The sequence below is a fragment of the Rhineura floridana genome, chromosome 3, assembly GCF_030035675.1.
Source record: "Rhineura floridana isolate rRhiFlo1 chromosome 3, rRhiFlo1.hap2, whole genome shotgun sequence".
Classification (NCBI taxonomy): Eukaryota; Metazoa; Chordata; class Lepidosauria; order Squamata; family Rhineuridae; genus Rhineura; species Rhineura floridana.
In genome coordinates this window covers 118,249,258-118,272,027 of record NC_084482.1, presented here as the reverse complement: position 1 = coordinate 118,272,027, position 22,770 = coordinate 118,249,258, and the positions used below count along the sequence as shown (strand labels likewise).

The window sequence follows — 22,770 nt, the reverse complement described above, 5'->3', positions numbered from 1 at the left end:
CTACTCAGAAGTAAACTCCCTTGGGTTTAATGGGAGTTACTCCCAGGTGAGTGTGTATTGGATTGCAGCCTTAATCCACAATGAAGCCTCATGGTGATCTGTTGTGATTTCTTCCAAACACAGAGCCCTTCTGGGTTTGGAACCAACCCATAATCCACACCACTTTCACATTAAATTAATTCCCAGATGCCACAGTTTGTAGATTCTGATTTCAATGACTTATCTCCTAAAGTCTATTCTCTTTTACATAGCTTTACAATTTATGCCAAACCTTTTTTAATCATACATATTTAAATGGTACCACCCTCATTAATTCACATCTATGTTAACACAAGTAAATTTTGAGTTAGCCCATCTGGTTGGTTGTGCTTTATTTATTTATTTTTTTAAACCCTGCCAATTCTTTAAAGAATTCATTTTAACTCACCAAGGCCTGCTCTATGAGAAGGCAGAAAAGAATGGCATTACCCACTTCCCTCAGACTCTGGAATACATCAGTCTTGAGCTCTGCGTACTCAATGATGTCCTTCAGCTGGTGATGGAAAAACTCCAGGATTCCTTGCGAGAAGCAAGAGAAAAAGAAAGGAATTAACTAGGGATGGATATGCAGGAAAGAAAGATACCAGCTATGAAGAGCAAGTTGCCATTCCCTTTGGAGCTAGCTGTGATCCTCAGTGTCTGCCTTATGTGCTCTCCTTTTCATTTCAGCCTTTCATGAAGTCTACAGCCATGTCTGTCCCGCTGGGCTGCTGTAGTCCTGCTTCAGCACAACAAATACTTACATATCAAATTTGGAATGATGTGGCATGAAACTACTGACAAACAACCACAAAACTGGGATAGGACCACTACCAGCCCTTCCCTCCAAAGACAATAGCATTTATTATAATGCGTTTCAGAAACATTCCTTTCTCAAAAGCCTTGTAAATGTACAAATAGCCTAAATACACAGCAGCGGCTAACCCTGTGGGGCAGAGACACAACACTAGATTCCTGGCAAGTGTGTAGCTGCTTACCAGGAGGGGCAAGGCCATGGGGAGGCTGGCACAGTATGGGTGCACCAGAGGAGACAATCTGGTGATCCCACTGGTACATTTCCACCCCGTCAACCTGTTTGCCATTTTGCCTCTCCCAGTATGTGGCAGCGACACCTGCCACATCGTGTGAGATCTTTTTAGAAATATCATAATACCCAATCTAAAAAGCAAACATAAAAAAGAGAAACTAACCATATTTTTAGCAACAATTCTGATACACCAGGGACACTACAGTAATTCCTGTTGCAAGGAATTGTTTTCTAGTGCATTCACATAATTCCCAAACCCAACAGCAGCACAGATGGTTTATTTCCTCTTCGAAATGGGCCCACAGGGCAGCTTACACAGTACAAATGCAGTACATATATATATATCTCTCTCCCCTCTACATTGATTTTTTTCTGCAGCAGATGAAGAAGGGTGTACATTAAGCAGGGAGTAGTATCCCTGACTCTGATGGCAGTAACCAGCAAGAGAACAAGGGGTTTGGTGGCAATCACAGGGCCAGTTTGTTCAGTGCAGGCTGGCCTTATCAAGCAGCACAGGCTTCCTCCACACTGAACAAAGTAAGAGTGCTACTGCCTACCTCATCAGTTTACCTCCCAGTCGTGGCTGCTGTCAAGTAAACAGATCCTCTCCACTGTGCTCCTTAGAGGTGACCCAAGCACAGATGTTGTTCTTTGGCATGGCTTACTGTTGGCTGCTATTCAGTCCATGTCCAACCTTCCCATGCCACACTGGAGGCCTTATCTGGTCACCATTCTACACTGGTCTGTGCCCTCATCCAGAATAAAGAGGTGGGGCACATGTCACTGAGTTAACTTGAGCCCTTCATTTAACTTTAATACAAGCAAGATCTAACTTGGAAGTGATAAATGCCTCTTTACGAGAGGGAGTGGTCCCGGGCTGTCTGAAAGAGGCAGTGGTGAGACCACTCCTGAAAAAGCCTTCCTTGGACCCACACATTTTTAACAGCTACAGGCCAGTGGCCAATGTTCCGTTCCTGGGCAAGGTCTTAGAACGAGTGGTTGCTGGCCAGCTTCAGGCGCTATTGGATGAAACCGATTATCTAGATCCATTTCAATCGGGTTTTAGGCCCGGTTTTGGCACTGAGACAGCCTTGGTCGCCCTGTACGATGACCTATGTCGGGAGAGAGACAGAGGGAGTGTAACTCTGTTGATTCTCCTTGATCTCTCAGCGGCTTTTGATACCATCGACCATGGTATCCTTCTGGAGAGGCTCGCGGAGTTGGGAGTTGGAGGTACTGCTTGGCAGTGGTTCTGCTCCTACTTGGCGGGTCGTCTCCAGAAGGTAGTGCTTGGTGAACATTGCTCGACACCGCGGGTTCTCCAATATGGGGTCCCGCAGGGATCAGTCTTGTTCCCCTTGCTTTTCAATATCTACATAAAGCCCTTGGGAGAGGTCATCAGGAGTTTTGGAGTGCGTTGTCATCAGTATGCTGATGACATGCAGCTCTACTTCTCCTTTTCATCTTCTTCAGGTGAGGCTGTTGATGTGCTGAACCGTTGCCTGGCCGCGACAATGGACTGGATGAGAGTTAACAAACTGAAGCTCAATCCAGACAAGACTGAGATGCTGTTGGTGGACGGGTTCTCTGATCGGATGGTGGATATATACCCTGTCCTGGACAGGGTTACACTCCCCCTAAAGGACCGGGTTCGTAGTCTGGGAGTCTCTTTAGACTCTTCCCTCTCACTTGAGGCTCAAGTAGCCTCGGTGGTTAGGAATGCGTTCTACCAACTTCGGTTGGTGGCCCAGCTACGTCCCTATTTGAGTAGAGAGGACCTTACAGCAGTGGTACATGCTCTGGTAACCTCACGTTTGGATTACTGTAATGCGCTTTACGTAGGGCTACCTTTGAAGACAGTTCGGAAGCTACAGCTAGTGCAAAATGCGGCGGCCAGATTGCTGATAAGGACCAAGCGGTCCGAGCATATAACACCTGTTCTGGCCCGCTTGCACTGGTTGCCAATATGTTTCCAGGCCAGATTCAAAGTGTTGGTATTGACCTATAAAGCCTTATACAGTGCGGGACCAAGATAACTTGCGGAATGCCTCTTCCGATATGAACCGGCCCGTACATTACGTTCTGCTACGAAGGCCCTCCTCCGGGTTCCAACTCACAGGGAGGCCCTGAGGGTGATGACAAGATCTAGGGCCTTCTCAGTGGTGGCCCCTGAACTATGGAACAGTCTCCCCGAGGAAGTACGCCTGGCGCCGACTCTGCTCTCTTTTCGGCACCAGGTCAAAACCTTCCTATTCTCTGAAGCATTTTAAATTAAATTGATTTACTTTTAAAAATGTTATTGTATTGGATTTTTGATTGTATTATTTAGTATTATTTTGTTATTTATTGTATTTTTATGCTATTTTATGTTCACCGCCCAAAGAGCTATTGCTAGTCGGGCAGTATATAAATCTAATAAATAAAATAAATAAATAAAAATATAAATAAATAAATAACTGCATCTGTGTGGGATACTAACAACTGCAGCAGCCAACAGGTAAACTATACCTGCCAGAAATGAGGGTAAGCATGTCCCGGCCCTGGGTTGGAGGTCATAAATTTCCTACTCTCCTCTCACTGGCCACACCTCTTCAGGTGTTGAGGAAGGCTTTTGTGAGTCATCCCTCACATGAGCCCCTTGACTCTTAGTGGGTAAGAGAAGTTAGCCCTAAAGAACATCATAGCCCTGAGTGTCAAGTCTCAGGAATCCCCCATTACCTTAGAGGGGCCTTGGAATGCTCACATATGTTCTTCCCTATCTGTGTTAACTTTTCCTCACAGACCTGCTATTGTGACCAACTAATATTTCCTATTTATCAAGGATGCCGCACAACAAGATCAGCCTCAAAGGGCCTCCTCTCTATCCCACTAGTTAAAACAGCCAGACTGGTGAGGACTAGGGAGAGGGCTTTTTCTATTGTGGCTCCCACTCTGTGGAATTCCCTCCCAAACTATCTCCATCACACCCCCACTATGATGAGCTTCCGCTGGGCCTTAAAGACCTGGCTCTTCAGACAGGCTTTTGGGGTGGGTTAGGTTTATTATATTGTTGAGATTTTAATGTTTTAATGTATTTGTATGTTTTTATTCTGTACGTTGCCCAGAGTGGCTGGACAGCCAGCCAGATGGGCAACTAATAAATCTAATAAATAAATAAATAACATAGTTAACCTGGTGCCTCCAGCACTAATTGCAATGCCCTACCAAGAACACAGTGCAGAGTAGGTGAAAATAGAAATCCTGCAAAACGGAGGATATCTGCTATACAGGCTAAACATTCTCATAGCAGCTAGTCCCACACAGGGACCCAAGGGTGAGCTGGTAGGAGAACAGCAAAGACAGCTGGACTGGGCTGCAGCAACCTTATATAGTAGTCCTAGTTCTGCCCAGGCCACTATTGATGTAGTGTGTGTCCACATGCTGACTCCACATGTGCCCAACTCCCATCCAGGACAAACACAACTCTTTCCCCACCTGAAACCTCTTGGGGCAGATGGGCAGAAGAGATTTCTTGCACAATAACCAGGCTGTCTGCTTTTGGTGTGATGTCGGCATGGGCTCTCCATAATCTTCACTTTTTCAGGAGATATCTCCACACATCTAATTCAGTGGTTAATCAACAAAATGACTCCACAGGAAGTTCCACATAAAGGCACTCTAATTATGTCAGTGTGGTGAGTTGAACAGAATACTGGAAATAAGCCAAGGGCACTTGGGTTCAAAATCCATGTTCACTACCTCTTAGGCAAGTCACTGTCTCTTGGCTTAACTTATTTTACAGCAGGATGACTCCACATAAGCCATCCTGAGCAGCTTGGTGAAAGCAGAGAATACAAAATGTCTTCATAGGGAAGAATTCACATTTATAGACGTCTAATGACATGTTCTAAGCACCAACCTGGAGAGCCGTACTCATGTCTTGGCAGGCGGCAGATCTTCGGCATCACCTCTATCAAGGTTTTGACATACTGAAGGATGGTCCCTTGCAACTATCGGAAGCAGCAGAACATAAGAGTCAGCTAAAAGATCACCTTGAAGTCAAAAGGTTATTCTCTTTTACAAAGTTGGCCAGGGGTTCTCAAAGTCTGGCTGGCTTTGATAGTCACCCAAAATTTATGGTTTCCAATAACTGTGGCTCTCATCTCTGACGAGCTTCGGAGGCACTCAGATGCAGCAATTCCCCATTCTTCTCCTGAGTTCAAGTCTTGAGGGAGAAGCTAGGCCTTCTTATTGCTTCTCTGTGTGCCTTCAAAACTGAGTGAGGTGGGGGCTCATTCCATAAGTTGTGCTGCTCTTTGGAGACAATCGGAAGCAGTAAGGCTTCTTGCAGCTTTCACCAGATTAGAATTTATGGTCACAATTTGTGGTCCCTGAACATGGCCCCATTCAGTTTGTGATCTGGGCTCAGATCCAAAGAACTACTTCATTGTTGCGAGCTGTCCTGCAAATATCTGTATCACAGGGCAGCACACAAAAAATTAATACAATATTTAGGCAGACTCAAAGTATGTCCAATCAGATTGCTAAAACTTCTCTCTCTTTGGAGGGCAAGACCCATGCCATATCACAAAGTACATTAGAAAGTCCCCTTTCAAAAATGGCTATCTATCTGGCATCGGGGTAAGGGCTGCTTCTGTTTAGGTCTCGTAGTGTTGAGCAAACAATGTAAAAGGTACACACCAGCCCTGTTAACAGCTTTACTCAGAACATCTGCACATTTCAAAAAGGGAAAATATTTTTGCTTTCTTACTATTAACAAGTGGATACATTCCACCCATCAATGTGTTTATCAAAATGATTTTCAACAGTGGCATTCTGTGTTTTTTTAAAAGGTACCTGAGGTTCTGAACAAAGCTTCAGGTGACCCTGGGAAGGACCGTAGTTCAGTGGGAGAGCATTTGGCTAAAATGGCTAGGTTGCGCCACCATGTGGCACAGTATCTGCTATGCATGCAGAATGTCTCAGGTTCAATCCTCAGCATTTCCAGGTAGGGCTGGCCCCCAAACCTGTCTGAAATCCTGGAGAGCCGCTGCCAGTATTGTAGACAATATTGAACTAGAGGGACCGTTGGTTTGACTCAGGATAAGGCAGCTTCCTAGGTTCCTAATTGTGAAGTGAGGATATTGGGTGTAAATTCAGGAACTGATATAAATGTGTACCATGGATAGACATAGGAACTTCTTGCATTTCCCAAATTCTTGATGCTTAATTGTGCTCCCACATGCAGTAGCAAGACAACACAATAAGAGTCCAGAATATAATATTTTCAGTGGAGATACTCTGCCAACCAAAAACAGGCATTTCAGTGTAACTGAAATCATATTCTAAATGCATGTTCTAAAATATAAAATCATGTTTCAGACACAGAGGTGTTTGACTTCCTGGCTTGAACCTCATTCCCCAACTTTAACATTACCAGGCTCTTGACGATCTTCAGCAGTTCCTCCATCACTACAGCAATCCCTTGGTATCCTAGGAGCCGGCAGACTGTCTTGAAATGAGGAGGCCCCACAAAGTTTCGGTAGGAGCTATAGATGTGACTATAGGCAATGTTGAGTGGCTGGGAAAAAACAGGAACAAAATGGTTATTGGGATCCTCAAAATATATTGAGCAGCTATAGAAATGGTTTGAAGGTTGAGGATTACTAAGTAAACATGTTCCAATTTCACCAATTTGAAGCCTATTTCAGAAATTAGGGGTGGGAGGGTATTGGCTGATAGAATCTGGAATTCTCTGTGAAAAGTTGTAGAGCCACTGTTCACAAGCAAAAGTGCCTTTCATGCTCCATTCTTTTCCCTGTTATTATCAGTTTCCTTTTTGGGTATTATCTGGAAAACAAGCATATCCTTGCCAACTTTAGACATATTCTTCTAAGGCTGCCCTCCTGTACACACTTATCCAGAAGTAAGGTCCACTGAACTCAATGTGTCTGCCTTCTGAGTAAACATGCATAGGCTTGTGCTGTGAATCACCATTTACAAGCAATATTGAAACTGAAACATTGCAGGCTGCTTACTTGGTTCCCCAGCAGTGCCCTCCACATGAAACGATGCTCAAATGCACTGGGGCATATACAGATTGTTAAAGACAAAGATATATGTCAGACAGCTTTTAAATGAGGAGCCAATATGTAGCTGAGTGCATAAAGTAAACTGACAAACATGATTTGATAGATGACCAAAAGTCTCTGCTGAACTAGCAGACCCATTAAATAACTAAGGCTTTCCCCCCCATTACATCTCACATCACCCTGAGAACAGCAAAGATGGCGAATGCATGCTGTCTCCATGTGAACTGCTCGAAGTAGGCTTTGGGGGAAGGAGGAGGAAGAACACATTTACACTTTTCCCAACCCTGGTGCTAGAACAAGGCTGAACATAAATTCAACCTGGGAGGGAGAGTTCCAAACAGCATTGCAGATAAACAAATGCATTGCAGTACCAATAGAATAGACTATTTAGAACTGCACGGCTCACCACCTGTTGCTTTTGTCTTATTTATTTAATTTATGTATTATTTGATTTCTATCTAGCAGGAGCCCAGGGCAGCAAACAAAAGCACTAAAAACACTTTAAAACATCCTAAAAACAGACCTTAAAATACATTAAAACAAAACAACTTTAAAAACATTTTTTAAAAAGCTTTGAAGACATCTTTAAAAAAAGGTTAAAAAACATATTGTTTTTTTAAAAAAAGATTTAAAAACATATTAAAAGCAATTCCAACACAGACACAGACTGGGATAGGTCTCAACTTAAAAGGCTTGTTGAAAGAGGAAAATCTTGACAGTGGGTTGGGCACAGTTGTATTTAATTCCCACTAAAATAAGTGGAACTTAGTTTAAGTCATAAACTTAATCAGTGGGATCTAAGGGCAACAAATGTAATCTGGATCCAACTCAGTGTTAAATTCCATAAATGTATAGGTTGGGTATTGGAACAAAACATTACAACTGCTGCTCAGGAAATCTGAAATCTTGTTTGGCTCTCAGGTTCCAGTTGTCTCTTCAGATATGCTTTACAAATGTGCAGACTGTTAACAGTACTCATCTCTGGAATCTTCATTGGAGAGGAACATTCATTTTGGTTCACACTTGAAATGAACTGTCAATCAGTTTTAAATGAGACACTGAAATCTTTGATATTTTCAGTGCCTGGTGTGAATTACTAGTTCCAGGAGACAGGGTGCATACATCACTCTCCTTTCTACAATAACACTAAAATCAGTACGACATCAATTAGCATCAGAAAGACATTGATCCTGGGAAGCTATCTACCAGAAAGCATCATTCCCCAAACAACTCCCATAAAGCACAAATCATCTTAAAGTATCCCCCTCCTGTTATTGAACCATGATAAGGAACCTGTAGCCTTCCAGATGTTGCTGGACTCTAACTACCATTATCTCCAGCCAACATGGCTAATAATTAGGGATGATGAGCACTGTAGTAGTTCAATATCTGAAGAGCCAAAGGTTCCCCACCCCTGCTGTAAATGCAATGTGTAGTGCCTGTCACGCTGCCTACATTATACCAACAATGCACACTAAAGAAATCTTATATGAATGAAGTGCAATTACAGCAAGATTATTAAAACAAGAGGGTTGCATTCAACTACGTCCTACTCAGAGTAGACCCATTTACATCAATGGACCTAAGCTAGTCATGTTTATTAATTTTAATGGATCTACACTGAATAGGACTAGTACTGAATACCACCCAGAGTCCTTGGATGGTCTTTCCTGTTTACCATGTCCAACAAGTACCCTTTGGCCTTCTTCTGGCTTTCTTTGTATTATCCTAATATCATGTCTACAGCTCCTACAAATCATTATCTTGTTCATCAACAAGGGACCATATCTTGATATCAATGACTACGGCAGTTACTTGAATAAATATAAGTACCACTGGTGATGCCTAGCCACAGTAAATTGATGCACAACATATCTATGATGCACTGTAAGCCAAGGACTCTTTGCTTTGTATGGCACTTCATTTTCATTAAGGATTCCTGGTACGTTGGAGCAACTGGCAGGTCTGAACATCAGATCAGCACTCCAATGAATGGGAGTGTCTTGGTGAATTTTGAATAAGCAATAAATTTGCTAGAGTCCTGTTTCCCAACACTATACTTGTTTAGACAACTACAGTCAACATATGGAGTAGGTGAGGAGCAGGACTGTGCCTCCTAGACCATTCCCTTTACACGTTGATCAGGTCTGCTGCTCAGAGCCTATACATATACCAGCTGTACTCACAATCTAATTATACAACCACAAGAGTGGCTGTATACTATAGCCAGCATGGATTTTTCGCATTCTGCAATGTTAAATTGAAAATACCCCCATGCCATTCTGATGCTTCCCATAAGCTCATTTCAACACAAAACCTATAGTCCTGAACTCAGAAACACTTGCTTAACAACCTTCTCAATTTTCATGGCGATACACAAAACAGTCACAGAGAATCCAGAGTTCAAACCGTAAAACGAGAGAAAAAAAACCCCAGACCCCTGTTGGACTTTTTTCTGTCAGAGTTCTCATAATCTGTTGAAATTCATTAAAAATCAGCCATGTTCACAGAGTACCTGTAATCCTATTACTGACCTTGCCCCATACTTCTTCATCTTCTGCAGTTTAAAAGTTTAAAAAATGTCTGGCTGATGTTTAATTAATTTAAGGGATTTTGGCTTGAAATCAATGAAAATGTCGGGCATGCTCAGTAAGAACCAACTGTCAGTGTTCTAAAAGCCAGACTCACAGCTGCTGGGCTTGCCTAATCAAGGGGCCACACCCACGCCAGACTTTTATTTCACTTGAGACAGTCACGGCTTCCCCCAAAGAATCCTGGGAAGTGTAGTTTGTGAAGTTTGTGAAGCTGAGTAGAGACTGCTATTTTCCTGACAGCTCCAGTGGCCAGAGTGGTTTAATAGACAGCCACTCTGATTGAAGCTCTGTGAGGGGAACATGGCGTCTCCTAGCAGCTCTCAGCACCCTTCACTAACTACACTTTCCAGGATTCTTTGAGAGAAGCCATGACTGTCTAAAGTGAAATAAAGGTCTGGCGTGGATGTGGCCAGTGACAGCTTTGGTTTAAATTTTGGTGGGAGCCTACATGTGCCTGCTGAAGAATAAAAACACTGTCTTTATAACGTTGCTTCCTCCCTGATCAGCATAGCACATGTCTTCTTTCTATTATTTGGGCTGGTTGCAGGTATTGCCACCACTCACCATATGCTCAGAGGCATGTTACCAAATTCTTCCAAGCTACACAGGAAGTGGATTGGACTGTGAAAGACCAACCCAAATTGTGTTTGCATTTTGACCAATTTGTAAGGCAGTCCAATATCTCAGAGAGGAGGTCAGGTCTCCTGCTTTCCTGGTGCATTCACTATTATGCGACAACTGCAGTCATAGCATTTGAGAAATAAGACAATATAAATTTGTTATCCACCTTTTGACTGTTGGACTATTCCTGTCCTGTGAAGTAAACATTGCCGGTGAATATCTGTGAGAAAATATCTGTGAGAAACTTTTCTGTAAGCCTATATTTTATCATCTATGACTCAGCAACTTTGAGTGGAAGAGGAAGCCAACTTAATATCACCCAACAAGAGAACCGACACAGGACAGCTGCGTTGCTTTACTGTGGCCATTGCTTGGCTGGATTATATCAATGAGATTCTGTGGAAAACCTGCTCTTCTTCTGCTTCAGGTGATACTGGGTAACCATTACAGATTCAGGCCTCAAGAGATATAACCATCTACAGATATTTGAGAACATCTGTAAGGAGAGATACCCATCTAATAACATCTATAAGAAGAACATAAGAGAGAAAATGGCGGCAGCGTAGCAGCTCGCTCCAGCTAGAGCTCCGCCACCTCCTTTTTGTTAACATCTCTTACGGGGTTTTTTGGAGCATTTCCCCCCCCTCTTTCGGTCCAGCTGGTTTTCCCCTTCGCAACGGGTGAGGTGGATCAGGAGGTATTGGCACAAGGAGATATTGGCTGGAAGAACGCCAACAATAAGAACTTCTCTGAACGGGCGTGAGCTTACCATCGACTGCTGAGCCAGGTGCTGTGAGGTCGGGTGAGAGACGTCCCTCTTGGCGCTTTGAGGTTGAGTGAGAGACGTTCCTCTTCGGCTCGTGCTTTTTTTGTTGCTGCTCTCTTCGCCTGTTGCTGTGACTTGTGCCTCCTGTTGTCGCCGTTGTGGCCTGGCTTTCTCTTTTTGCGTTGTTGGGCTGCTTGGCGCCCCCGTCGATGGTGGTGCAGTACAGTGTGCCCTCTACTGGCCGCAGCAGTAGTCCAAGAAGGAAGATCAGAACACCTGAAGGGGACTGTGTTTGTGTGTGTGTTGTTGAATGACTGTTGGTGTGCATGCTTGATTGTGTTAGACGTGTGTGTGTTGTGTGTCCATTTGTAAGTTTTTAATATGTGCTTGGGAAAGAGGTCTTCTCATCAATCGGGGGGACTTGAGGGGGCCCCAATTACCGTAGTGACAGGCAGAGGGAGGTATGGCGTTGTGAGAGGGATGGGCCAGGTTAGGGGAACGCAGCCTAGACATGTAGTGGCTGTGCCATGTTCCGGTCCCTCTCACACCCGCAGGGTTGTTGGTTGTCCTCTCAGCCAACTCTCGGATCTCCAGTTGCTGCTTTTAAATGCCAGATCGGTATATAATAAAACTGCCCTCGTCCACAATTTGATCGTGGATGAGGCAGCCGATCTGGCATGCATAACCGAGACCTGGGTGGGTGAGCAGGGAGGAGTTAGTCTCTCCCAGCTCTGCCCACCGGGGTACTTGGTTCAGCACCATGGTAGATCTGAGGGTCGGGGAGGTGGGGTTGCTGTGGTCTATAAGAGTTCCATCTCACTCACCAAGCACCATGCCCATACAGTCACTGGCCTGGAGTGCTTGCACCTTGTGTTGGGCCAGAGGGACAGGCTGGGACTCCTTTTGGTGTACCGTCCACCTTGCTGCCCAATGGCTTCCCTAACTGAGCTGACGGAAGTGGTCTCGGAGGTATTGCTGAGATCCCCCAGACTATTAGTACTGGGGGATGTCAACATCCATGCCGAGGCAACTTTGTCTGGGGCAGCTCAGGACTTCATGGCATCCATGACAACCATGGGGCTGTCTCAATATGTTAGTGGTCCAACACATGTGTCGGGGCATACTCTAGACCTTATTTTTGCGACTGGACATGGGGATAGTGATCTGGATGTGGGGAGTTTTACATCTCTCCCTTTGTCATGGACAGATCACTGCTTGCTGAAGTTTAGACTTTCAGTAGCCTCTTCCCTCTGCAAGGGTGGGGGACCTATTAAATTGGTCCACCCCCGGAGACTAATGAATCCTGAAGGTTTTCAAAGGGCTCTGGGGGGGTTTCCGGCTGACAGGACTGGCGCTCCTGTTGAAGCTCTGGTTGATCTGTGGAATGCAGAGATGACCCGGGCTGTTGACATGATCGCTCCTATGCGCCCTCTCCTGTGCAGAGCTCATACAGCTCCTTGGTACATTCCAGAGCTGAGAGCGATGAAGCAAGATAGGAGGCGGCTTGAGCGGAGATGGAGGCGAACTCCTGATGGATGCAATTATGCGCTGGTTAGTGCTTCTACCAAGCTATATGTAAGAGTGGTGAGGGCGGCTAAAAAACAACATTTTGCTGCCACCATCAATTCATCTGTCTGCCGCCCAGCGGAGCTTTTCAGAGTTGTCCGCGGGCTACTTCAGTTACGCCCGCAGGACACAGTAGAACCATCGGTGGCTCGCTGTAATGAGTTTGCTGAGCACTTCCAGCATAAGATCTCATGCATCTGCCGGGACTTAGACTCTCAATTTATAGCAGCTGATCCTAGCGAGGTGTCCGGAACACAGTCTTGTCATGTTTTATTGGATGAGTTTCAGTTGGTTCATCTCGAGGACATGGACAAGGTGCTTGGACTGGTGCGTGCAACCACTTCGATACTCGATCTGTGCCCCTCTTGGCTAATAAAAACTAGCAGGGAAGGAACAATTGGCTGGGCCAAGGAAGTGATAAATGCCTCTTTACGAGAGGGAGTGGTCCCTGACTGTCTGAAAGAGGCGGTGGTGAGACCACTCCTGAAAAAACCTTCCTTGGACCCAGAAAGTTTCAACAGCTACAGACCAGTAGCAAATGTTCCGTTCCTGGGCAAGATCTTGGAACGAGTGGTTGCCGGCCAGCTCCAGGCGCTATTGGATGAAACCGATTATCTAGATCCATTTCAATCGGGTTTTGGCACTGAGACGGCCTTGGTCGCCCTGTATGATGACCTATGTCGGGAGAGGGACAGAGGGAGTGTAACTCTGTTGATTCTCCTTGATCTCTCAGCGGCTTTTGATACCATCGACCATGGTATCCTTCTGGGGATGCTCGCGGAGTTGGGAGTTGGCGGTACTGCTTGGCTGTGGTTCCACTCCTACTTGGCGGGTCGTCTCCAGAAGATAGTGCTTGGGGAACACTGCTCGGCTCTGTGGGCTCTCGAATGTGGGGTCCCGCAGGGGTTGGTTCTGTCTCTCATGCTTTTTAACATCTACATGAAGCCGTTGGGTGCGGTCATCAGGAGTTTTGGAGTGCGTTGTCATCAGTATGCTGATGACAAGCAGCTCTACTTCTCCTTTTCATCCTCCTCAGGTGAGGCTGTCGATGTACTGAACCGTTGCCTGGCCGCGACAATGGACTGGATGAGAGCTAACAAACTGAGGCTCAATCCTGACAAGGCTGAGATGCTGCTGGTGGACGGTTTCTCTGATCGGATGGTGGATACATACCCTATCCTGGATGGGGTTACACTCCCCCTAAAGGACCGGGTTCGGAGCTTGGGAGTTGTTCTAGACTCTTCCCTTTCACTTGAGGCTCAAGTACCCTCGGTGGCACGGAATGCGTTCTACCAACTTCGGTTGGTAGCCCAGCTACGTCCCTATCTGAGTAAGGAGGACCTTACATCGGTGATACATGCTCTGATAACCTCGCGTTTGGACTACTGCAATGCGCTCTACGTTGGGCTGCCTTTGAAGACAGTTTGGAAGCTGCAGCTAGTGCAAAATGCGGCTGCCAGATTGTTGACAGGGACCAAGCGGTCCGATCATATAACACCTGTTCTGGCACGCTTGCACTGGCTGCCAATATGCTTCCGGGCCAGATTCAAAGTGTTGGTACTAACCTATAAAGCCCTATACGGCATGGGACCACAATATCTGTTGGAACGCCTCTCCCGATATGAACCCGCCTGTTCACTGCGTTCTGCTTCGAAGGCCCTCCTCCGGGTTCCAACTCATAGGGAGGCCCGGAGGGTGGTGACAAGATCTAGGGCCTTCTCAGTGGTGGCCCCCAAACTGTGGAACAGTCTCCCCGAGGAGGTATGCTTGGCGCCGACACTGCTATCTTTCCGGCGCCAAGTTAAAACCTTCCTCTTTCCCAATGCATTTTAACTTAAGCTATTGATTGTTCATTTGTTGTATTGTTTTTAGAGTGTTTTATTGTTATACGTTTTTATTGTATTATATTGTTTATTTTAGTATTTTTGTTGTTCACCGCCCAGAGAGCTTCGGCTAGTCGGGCGGTATAAACGTTTAATAAATAAATAAAAATAAATAAATTATTTATTTATTTATTTATACATACCCCACCTTTCGGCCAAAGGCCCTCACTATAGCTGCCCAATTTCCCTGCTTTTTAAAGTTTGATAGAAATATCTGTGGACTATAGGTATGTTCTTAAACCGCAAGGTTTTTTGCCTATAAGTGAATATGCACAATTTTCTAGTGCTGACAGGTGAAAGTAAAACAATAAATTTATAAAATTAAAAATAAATAGTAGTTCAAAAACACACACATAAGCATCACTTATGTGGGACAGTAGTGGAGTTATCCTTAAATGGACTAAAGAAAATAATTTCTTAAAATTTAAAACTTAACCTGTAGAAATAGTTATAAAAAGAGGGCATGGATGAACACAAGAAGTGTAGATAAATCACTTCCTATATTAGCACATACAGTATAATGTCAAAAGGAGGAACACATATTTCTCCTGTAAGGAAATGCACCTAACTTACAGGGGAGGTATACAAGTTCCTGCTGTGATGGTTGATGAGATGCTTGAACACAGGAAATGCAACTCATGTGCTTCCTGTATTAGTTCCAACACTAATATACAATGCAGCTCAAAACCACACAGAGACTGACTGTGTTGATCATCATCAGTAAAGTCCCAAAACCACTATTTTTAAAGTCCCAATATTACCACTATTACGACTGAAAACAGAAGACAGGCCTAAGGCTATGAACTGCTCCAAAGAGACCTTGGGTTGGAAACTGAGTCTTCAACATCATAACAGAAGAGGTAAAATGTCAGGAAAGAACATATATAATAATAATAATATAATAATAATAAAATTTTATTTTGAGGCCGCCTATCTGGCCGAATGAACGGCCACTCTACAGGAGAGAAAGTGACCAAAGGCATTTAAAAAAGAGGCTCATATAAAGTCAATGTGATACATTTGCCCCATAGCAAAATGGTGGGAAAAGATTACTGCCACAATTAGAAACAAGATCCATTGGTCAGTGCCAGTTTGAATGGATTCCCTCAATTTAACAGGCCAGTACTGATTTGAGTTCGTTCTTTGTCTGCTAGCTGCTGCTTTTACTGATCCACCTCTTTCCTTCTCAAAAAATATTGAAGTTAATACTTATAATTTTAAAAGAAATATCAATATTTTGAAAGAAAATACCGCTAAGTGAAAGGAAATAGCAATAAAATAATCATGTTTAATATTGATATATTAAAGGCAGATTGTTTTTTTTTTAAATCCATTTTCAAAAATAGCTGCAGAAAATCAGTACATAAACATCCAACCCACAATGATAGAGAATAAGTGAATTAATGAAAAATTCGGTACCAAGTCCAAATTGGGTGAAATTCTAGCACAATTCATTTATTTGTGGGATGTTGTTAGGGTGCACCTCATCAATTCCTGGATAAGAGACCAATGAGAGTCCCATGTAAGATTCCCCTAGCATTCTAAAGCAATAATGGAATATAAGCTTTAAAAAATAAAGTAAACATTATTACATTTATATCCCACCTTTCTTCTATGATGTAACCCAAGAAGTATTCTCAGGCAGTCTCCCATCCAGATACTGATGAAACCCAAATTTGCTTAGCTTCAGCAAGGTTGCTGCATCATGTCATTTTAGCCCATGCCATAGTACTGTTACTATCATACAGTAGTAGCTATCATGAATATGAAAAGAACAGCTGATGAATGCTAACAGCTGATGCATTTTCAGAAGTAGATTCACACATACACATAAAAAATAAGGCTGCAGTTAATGAGAAGAAAGGGATGGGATGGCTGTGAATCAACATGCTCTGTGTGGGAGTTTTGGCAGCTCTCTGTTGCTGCCTGAATTCATATGTAGCAATAAGCAGTGGGACAGTAAGGAATAATTCAGTTGCTAATGGATACATGTGCTTACTTCATAGTCCTGGAGGATAAATATGATGCCATCTTTTCAAAAAGAACCCCAAAGTACTTGCCGTTCTGAATTTTCAGACACTTTTCAAACATGGAAGGTGTTGAGGCTGGAACATTGAGCACTCTTTCCTAAGAACCTATTTCTGAGTAAACATGCATGCAAAGGGTTGCACTGTAAGACTAGTTAATAAAAGAAACCCATTGCCATTCTTAAATTTGCTACCCAAATCCCATTTAGTCACCATGACAAGATAAACCATGGGTTAGAGCAAATGTGTGAGCTCCCAGAGAGACGCTCACAGCCACTTTGCTTCCTCCTGGTCCTTTTTGGTGCAGCACTAAGCTAAGCCAAGGTTTGACTTAGCATGTCGTCCAAACCAAGGCTTATGGTTTGGCTCTCTTCAGAAGAACCATGAGCTACAAGCAAGCTTACTGACTAGAATATCATTCTTATAACTTTTAATAGCAAACTCAGGTAGCGAGTGCTCTCAGCCAAAACAGGGCCAATGAGAAACAAGGTGGAGGTATCATTGTACTCAAAGGAACTCTAAGAACCATAGAGTATGATATATCTTTAAGGGAGGGGAAATAGCCCTATAAGGACTGAGCATTCTCAGTAGTCACAAAATACATAGTGACATGGTGGAGGGGAGGGAGGACAGAATGGAAATTGGGGTTGGAGGACAGTGGAATGCCCTGCTTGGAGGGAATGGATGGATAGATCCCTGAGCAGGTCCACTACTTTTCGGAGAGAGGATACACTACAACATTTTGTTGCAGGCACAACAGATACTTTTAACAGGTACTTATAATACCTATTTGAAACGTTATTTTGGTGCGCAGTTAGTAGCAAAGGCTATCTATGCAGAAGGTGGTACAAAAGGCAGCCCTGATCAAGTTCCCAAGAGGTATCTGAGAAGGCTGGGAAAACCCTATTCCTCCATGGTGGGTATAACGATACATGCCCAAAGCAAAAAGTGAGTTAACCACCCCCTCCTCTGATCTCTTTTAAATGACCTTTGAAGATGCTGTACATCTTATTAGAATTGCCTTTGGAGTTTAAATTGTGATGTCAGGCAATGAGGACAACCTGCTCAGGGCTGATTTTAGTCAGTTTTTACTACTACGAATATGTAACAAGATTTTGTTGTTTTATTGTTGAATTAACTGTTCTGATGTATTTTATTGATTGTACACTAAATTGATTGTGCTAAAAAGAGGTATAGATAAATAAATTTAAATATATTTCCTGTTTCTCATAAATAAATAAACAAACTAATACATTTAAACCTTCCCTGTTTTGCAATCACAGTGTCTTTTGGGAAACTAACAGTGTGCCAATGTGCCACATTGGACTATTGCAGCATCTTCCTTGAAATACTGTCAGTTCTGGAGGCTTCACATCAGCCACACATAGCAAAGCAGAGTGTAATTTCCCATTATGCCATCAAGACAGGCAGAATCCTTACACTAGAAAATAACAGAGAATACCATCCATTATACTTGTGAAAACTAGAGACTTCTGAAATAAGATTTGCTTACGTTACACCACTACTATCTTTTTTGTGAACAAACTCACAAAACAGGAAATGTGTTGTATGCATACATATTATTTCCTATTTTAAAATAAATTCCTAAAACAGCTCTGATGCAAAAGGTGCTATAAAGGTGCATACCTGTGGATGGTCTGCCATTTTCTCTTAACAGTCATCACTGTTAAGGACATATTTAAGAACCGCTCATCAGTTTGCTCAACGATGCTTGACTACAGTTTCCTATTGTTTGGTAAGGCAAGTGGTGAAAGCAAAGACATGTCTAATGCAATAACTGTGAGGAGGAGATTGATTTAAGCAGCAGGCCATGAGATAATAAGGGGATTCTGGTTGTGGACAGAAGAGAAGAGCATAAAATGGGACTCTTGCCCGATGACTGAATTTTAACTAGACACAGTCCAAGACAAATGCCAACTAAGGTAAACTAATTTTAAATAACTTTCTGTGTCAATTTTATTTTTATAAGCTAACCCTTAATATGCCTACTGCATGAAAGAGACATTTGGTCTTACCGTGAAATCGGTCTTCTCTGTGCATGTCAAAGATGATATCAGATGGGTAACTAGCTCCACCTAGTGGTTGAAGGCAAAAGAGTACTGCTGATGTTTTACTGTAGCTCCGTCCCTGGTCTGCGCCTGCTCCGTGCTCAGTTTCCAATGACAAGCCCACGAAATCAGGCCAATAGACGCCACAAACAAGACAAGACAACAGTACTCATACACTCTCTGCTCCAGGGCTAACCGTGCTTATAAAGGCAGCCCAGCACTCATAGGGAGTGGCCCTGATATCATCTTTGACATGCACAGAGAAGACAGATTTCACGGTAAGACCAAATGTCTCTTCTCCTGTGCATGGAAAGATGATATCAGATGGGACATACCAAAGCTGACCCATGTAGGGTGGGAATACTGCTGGGCTGTGGTCACGAATGATCCTTGAGGATGTGCTGTAGCACCCTCCTCCCAAAGGCTGCCTCCGATGAAGCATAGGAGTCTATTTTATAATGCTTAATGAACGTATTGGGAGTGGACCATGTGGCTGCTCTACAAATCTCCGCTAGAGGGGCATTACGGGAAAAGGCCGCTGATGTGGCCGCTGCTCTGGTAGAGTGAGCTACTACTCCAGTAGGGTGAGGTAATCTTAGAGAGGCATAAGCTAATGATATGCATGCCTTAATCCACCTGGCTAGTGTGGACGTGGACACCTTATTCCCTAGGGAGGTAGGGTGGAAAGAGACAAACAAATTATCTGTTTTCTGAATTGGCTTTGTCTTGGAAATATAAACTTTAAGCGCTCTTCGCACATCAAGAGAGTGCCAGGCTTTCTCTAAAGGGTGGACAGGATTCGGACAAAAGGACGGCAATACCAGCTCTTGCTGGCAATGGAAAGTAGACAACACTTTGGGATGGAAGGAAGGAACATTATGTAGGACTACTCTATTCTTATGAAACATACAAAAATTTTTATGGACGGATAGGGCATTCAACTCAGACACTCTACGGGCTGAAGTGATGGCCACGAGAAACAAGACTTTAAAGGAGAGAAGACGGAGGGAAACCTGACTCAGAGGTTCAAATGGAGGTCTTTGAAGGGCTGATAAAACTTTATGTAAATCCCAAGTTGGGTAGTGGCGCACCGTAGGTGGTGCTGTTACCGTCGCACCCCTGAGGAAACGTTTGATGAAAGGGTGAGATCCGATTGGATTATCCAGAGATCTGGAGAGGATTGCCGACAAGGCCAAAACTTGGCGCTTCAGGGTATTTGGTCTGAGGCCCAAAGATAATCCGTCTTGTAGAAAAGACAAGATCTGGTTGACCCCCGCCTTCCGAGGAAGAATTCCTTTCTTCTGTGACCAGGATGAGAATGCCTTCCATGTGCTCTCATAAATTCTGAGTGTGGAAGGGCGTCTAGAAGCCATCATAGTTTCCAACACTTGGGGAGAGATGCCTTTTTTCAAGAGTCTCCTCCGTTCAAGTTCCATACATGAAGCGCCTACCACTCTGGAGCCGGGTGGCGGAGCTGTCCCTGAGAGAGTAGGTCCCTTCGTACTGGAATCTGCCATGGTGGTTCCACCGACAGGTCGAGAAGGGCTGGAAACCAAGGTCTCTGTGGCCACCATGGAGCCACTAATAGGAGTGCCGATCTCTCGGTCCGAAGCTTTTTGATCACCCTGGGAATAACTGGAATCGGAGGAAAGGCATACAGTCTGCCCGGAGGCCACCGGGAAGTTAAGGCATCCGTCCCTTCCGCGCCTGGTGTCACATACCGGGAGAAGAATCTCTTCACCTGTCGATTGTGCCTGGTGGCAAAGAGGTCCACATGAATGTGGCCAAAACGTTTCACTATCTGATGAAAAGCCTCTGGGTGAAGAGTCCATTCCCCTTGAAGTAGCTTTTCCCGACTGTGCCAGTCCGCTTGGCTGTTGTCCTCTCCCTTGAGATATTCTGCCGCTATCGAGTCGACATTGTTCTCTGCCCACTGGAAGAGCAGAAAGGCCTCCTTCTGAAGAAGGAGGGAGCGTGTGCCCCCCTGACGGTTCAAATAAGATTTGGCCGACACGTTGTCTGTTCTGACCAGCACCGCTCCCAACTGTCTGCAGGTCGCGAAGTGCCTGAGGGCCAGATGAACTGCACGCAGTTCGAGGAAATTGATCGGCAGAGTGGACTCCAGAGGAGACCATGTGCCTTGAACCACCTGCCTGTCGCATATGGCTCCCCAACCTGATAAGCTGGCATCTGATGTTATCAGGGTGTGTGGTGGATCCTGGAAGGGAACGCCTCTCGTTAGATTGAATTCGTGGGTCCACCAAAACAGTGACTGTCGAACCTGTGGTGACAGAGTTATCCTGCGGTGATGTCTGGATGCTATGTCGGATTGAAAGGGCAGAAGTGCCCACTGAAGTGTGCGGGAGTGATGACGTACCCAAGGCGTCGTCTGGAACGTGGACACCATCAAGCCGAGAAGCGTTGCCAATTTCATCAGGTCCGGCGAGGGGGATGATAGGATATCCAATGTTACTTGTCGAATCTTGCTGACTCTGTCTTGGGACAAAGTGAGGAGGCCATGTAGAGAGTCTATAGTCGCTCCCAAATGTGTAATGCGGTTGGACGGAAAGAGATGGCTTTTGGCCTCGTTGATCAGGAAGCCATGGTCCTTTAGACAGGCCAGGGTGACATGGAGGTCTTCCCATGCCTTGTGCAATGATGGTGAGCGAATCAGAAAGTCGTCCAGATAAGGAAATATATGAATCCCCAGAGTCCTGAGGTGTGCCACCAGGACAACCACGACCTTTGTGAATACCCTGGGGGCAGACGACAGGCCAAAGGGCATGGCCTTGAATTGATAATGTTCTTGTCCCACCGTGAAGCGGAGGTACCTTCTGTGAGGGGGAAAGATTGGTATGTGTAGGTATGCCTCCTTCAGGTCGATAGAGGAGAGGAAGTCCCCTATCCTCAGCGCTTCCTTGATTGAAAGCAAGGTGTCCATACGAAACTTGCGGTATTTATGAAGCGGTTTAGACCCTTGAGGTCTAACACAGGCCTGGACGAACCGTCTTTTTTCCCGACGGTGAAGAACAGAGAGTAACTTCCCAGGAACCTCTCTCCTGGAGGAACTTTCTCGATGGCTGCTATGTGCAGAAGATGGGAAACTGACCATCGTTGATAGAGGGGATGGAATGAATCTCGCCAGAGGGGTGGAAGAAAATTCCAGGCGAAGGCCGTATCGAAGAGTGTGTAGGACCCACCGATTGGAGGACAAGTCCTTCCATCGGTGAGTAAACTGTTGGAGACGGCCACCCACCGGCGAGGCGGAGGCGTCAGAACTGACCTCTGTTTCCACGTGACTGGGATGTGAATCCTGTCAGGCTTAGGTGGGCAACACAGCCAGTTCCAGACAAGACTGTTAGGAGTTAAAGACACAGTGAAGCCGGTAATTGACAGCACTTGGCAGAAACGCCCAAGGTCAGGCTGCAGCTGTAACTGATAAGTGAAGCAGCAATAAAAAGGCTTCAATGAGCACACAGAGGTGTGGGGGTAATAGGAAAGCATTATAGAGTTGGTTGGTGAGCAAGAGACGGAACACGGTGTGAAAACAGTAAAGTTTTGTTTTCTTAAAGACTTGGCTGATGGTCTATTATTTCGGTCGGCGACTGGCACTGATAAGCAAGCTAAAACGCTACTGGACTCTACTGGTTATACTGGTAAATTGGTGCTGCACTCTACAAGGGTTATGGGCCCAGTTCCAAACCAGTAACACCCAGTTAAAACCAGTGAGCAAGCTTGTGCTACGCCGGACAACCGAAGGAAGCTGAGCCGGAGAGCTGGTGAGCTGTGGGAGAGCGGCAAAGCAGAGATAGAGAACCGTGTTGCCTGGAAACCAAAGTGATAAGAGGTCTGCAAGAATGACTGGAGTAACTTTGGCTGGCATTCCACTGGAACGTCTCTCTGAACGAAATTACTCATGCTGGCGGCTGCGGATGCAAGCCTATCTAAACAGAGAAGAATTATGGCAGGTAATTGACCAACAACCCCCCTCCGTTCCACCACCTGCTGAATGGCTACGCTTGGATGAAAGAGCGAAGTCATTAATTATCTTGGCTGTTGGAGACTCGCAACTACTGCTTCTAAGAGGTAAAGAGACTGCTAAAGAAA

At 44.7% G+C, this 22,770-nt stretch overlaps 2 protein-coding genes across 6 annotated transcripts in view; both read right to left on the bottom strand.

The window, feature by feature from the left end:
* The window catches only part of CYFIP2 (cytoplasmic FMR1 interacting protein 2), a 118,988-nt gene that overhangs the window by 17,484 nt on the left and 78,734 nt on the right, over nt 1-22,770 (bottom strand). For all 5 annotated transcript variants that reach the window (XM_061617478.1, XM_061617480.1, XM_061617476.1 and 2 more), the window contains 3 exons: nt 6,483-6,626; nt 4,965-5,055; nt 428-558 (listed from right to left, as the gene is read on the bottom strand). In XM_061617478.1, coding sequence (XP_061473462.1) covers nt 428-558; nt 4,965-5,055; nt 6,483-6,626 — 366 coding nt within the window. The remainder of the gene's footprint in view (nt 1-427; nt 559-4,964; nt 5,056-6,482; nt 6,627-22,770) is intronic.
* LOC133380355 (uncharacterized) lies at nt 16,691-21,320 on the bottom strand. Its single transcript, XM_061617482.1, has 2 exons — nt 18,631-21,320; nt 16,691-16,708 (listed from the first exon to the last, which is right to left on the bottom strand). Exon 1 carries the CDS (start codon nt 21,306-21,308, stop codon nt 19,041-19,043), a length of 2,268 nt encoding a protein of 755 aa, XP_061473466.1. The 5' UTR covers nt 21,309-21,320; the 3' UTR covers nt 16,691-16,708; nt 18,631-19,040.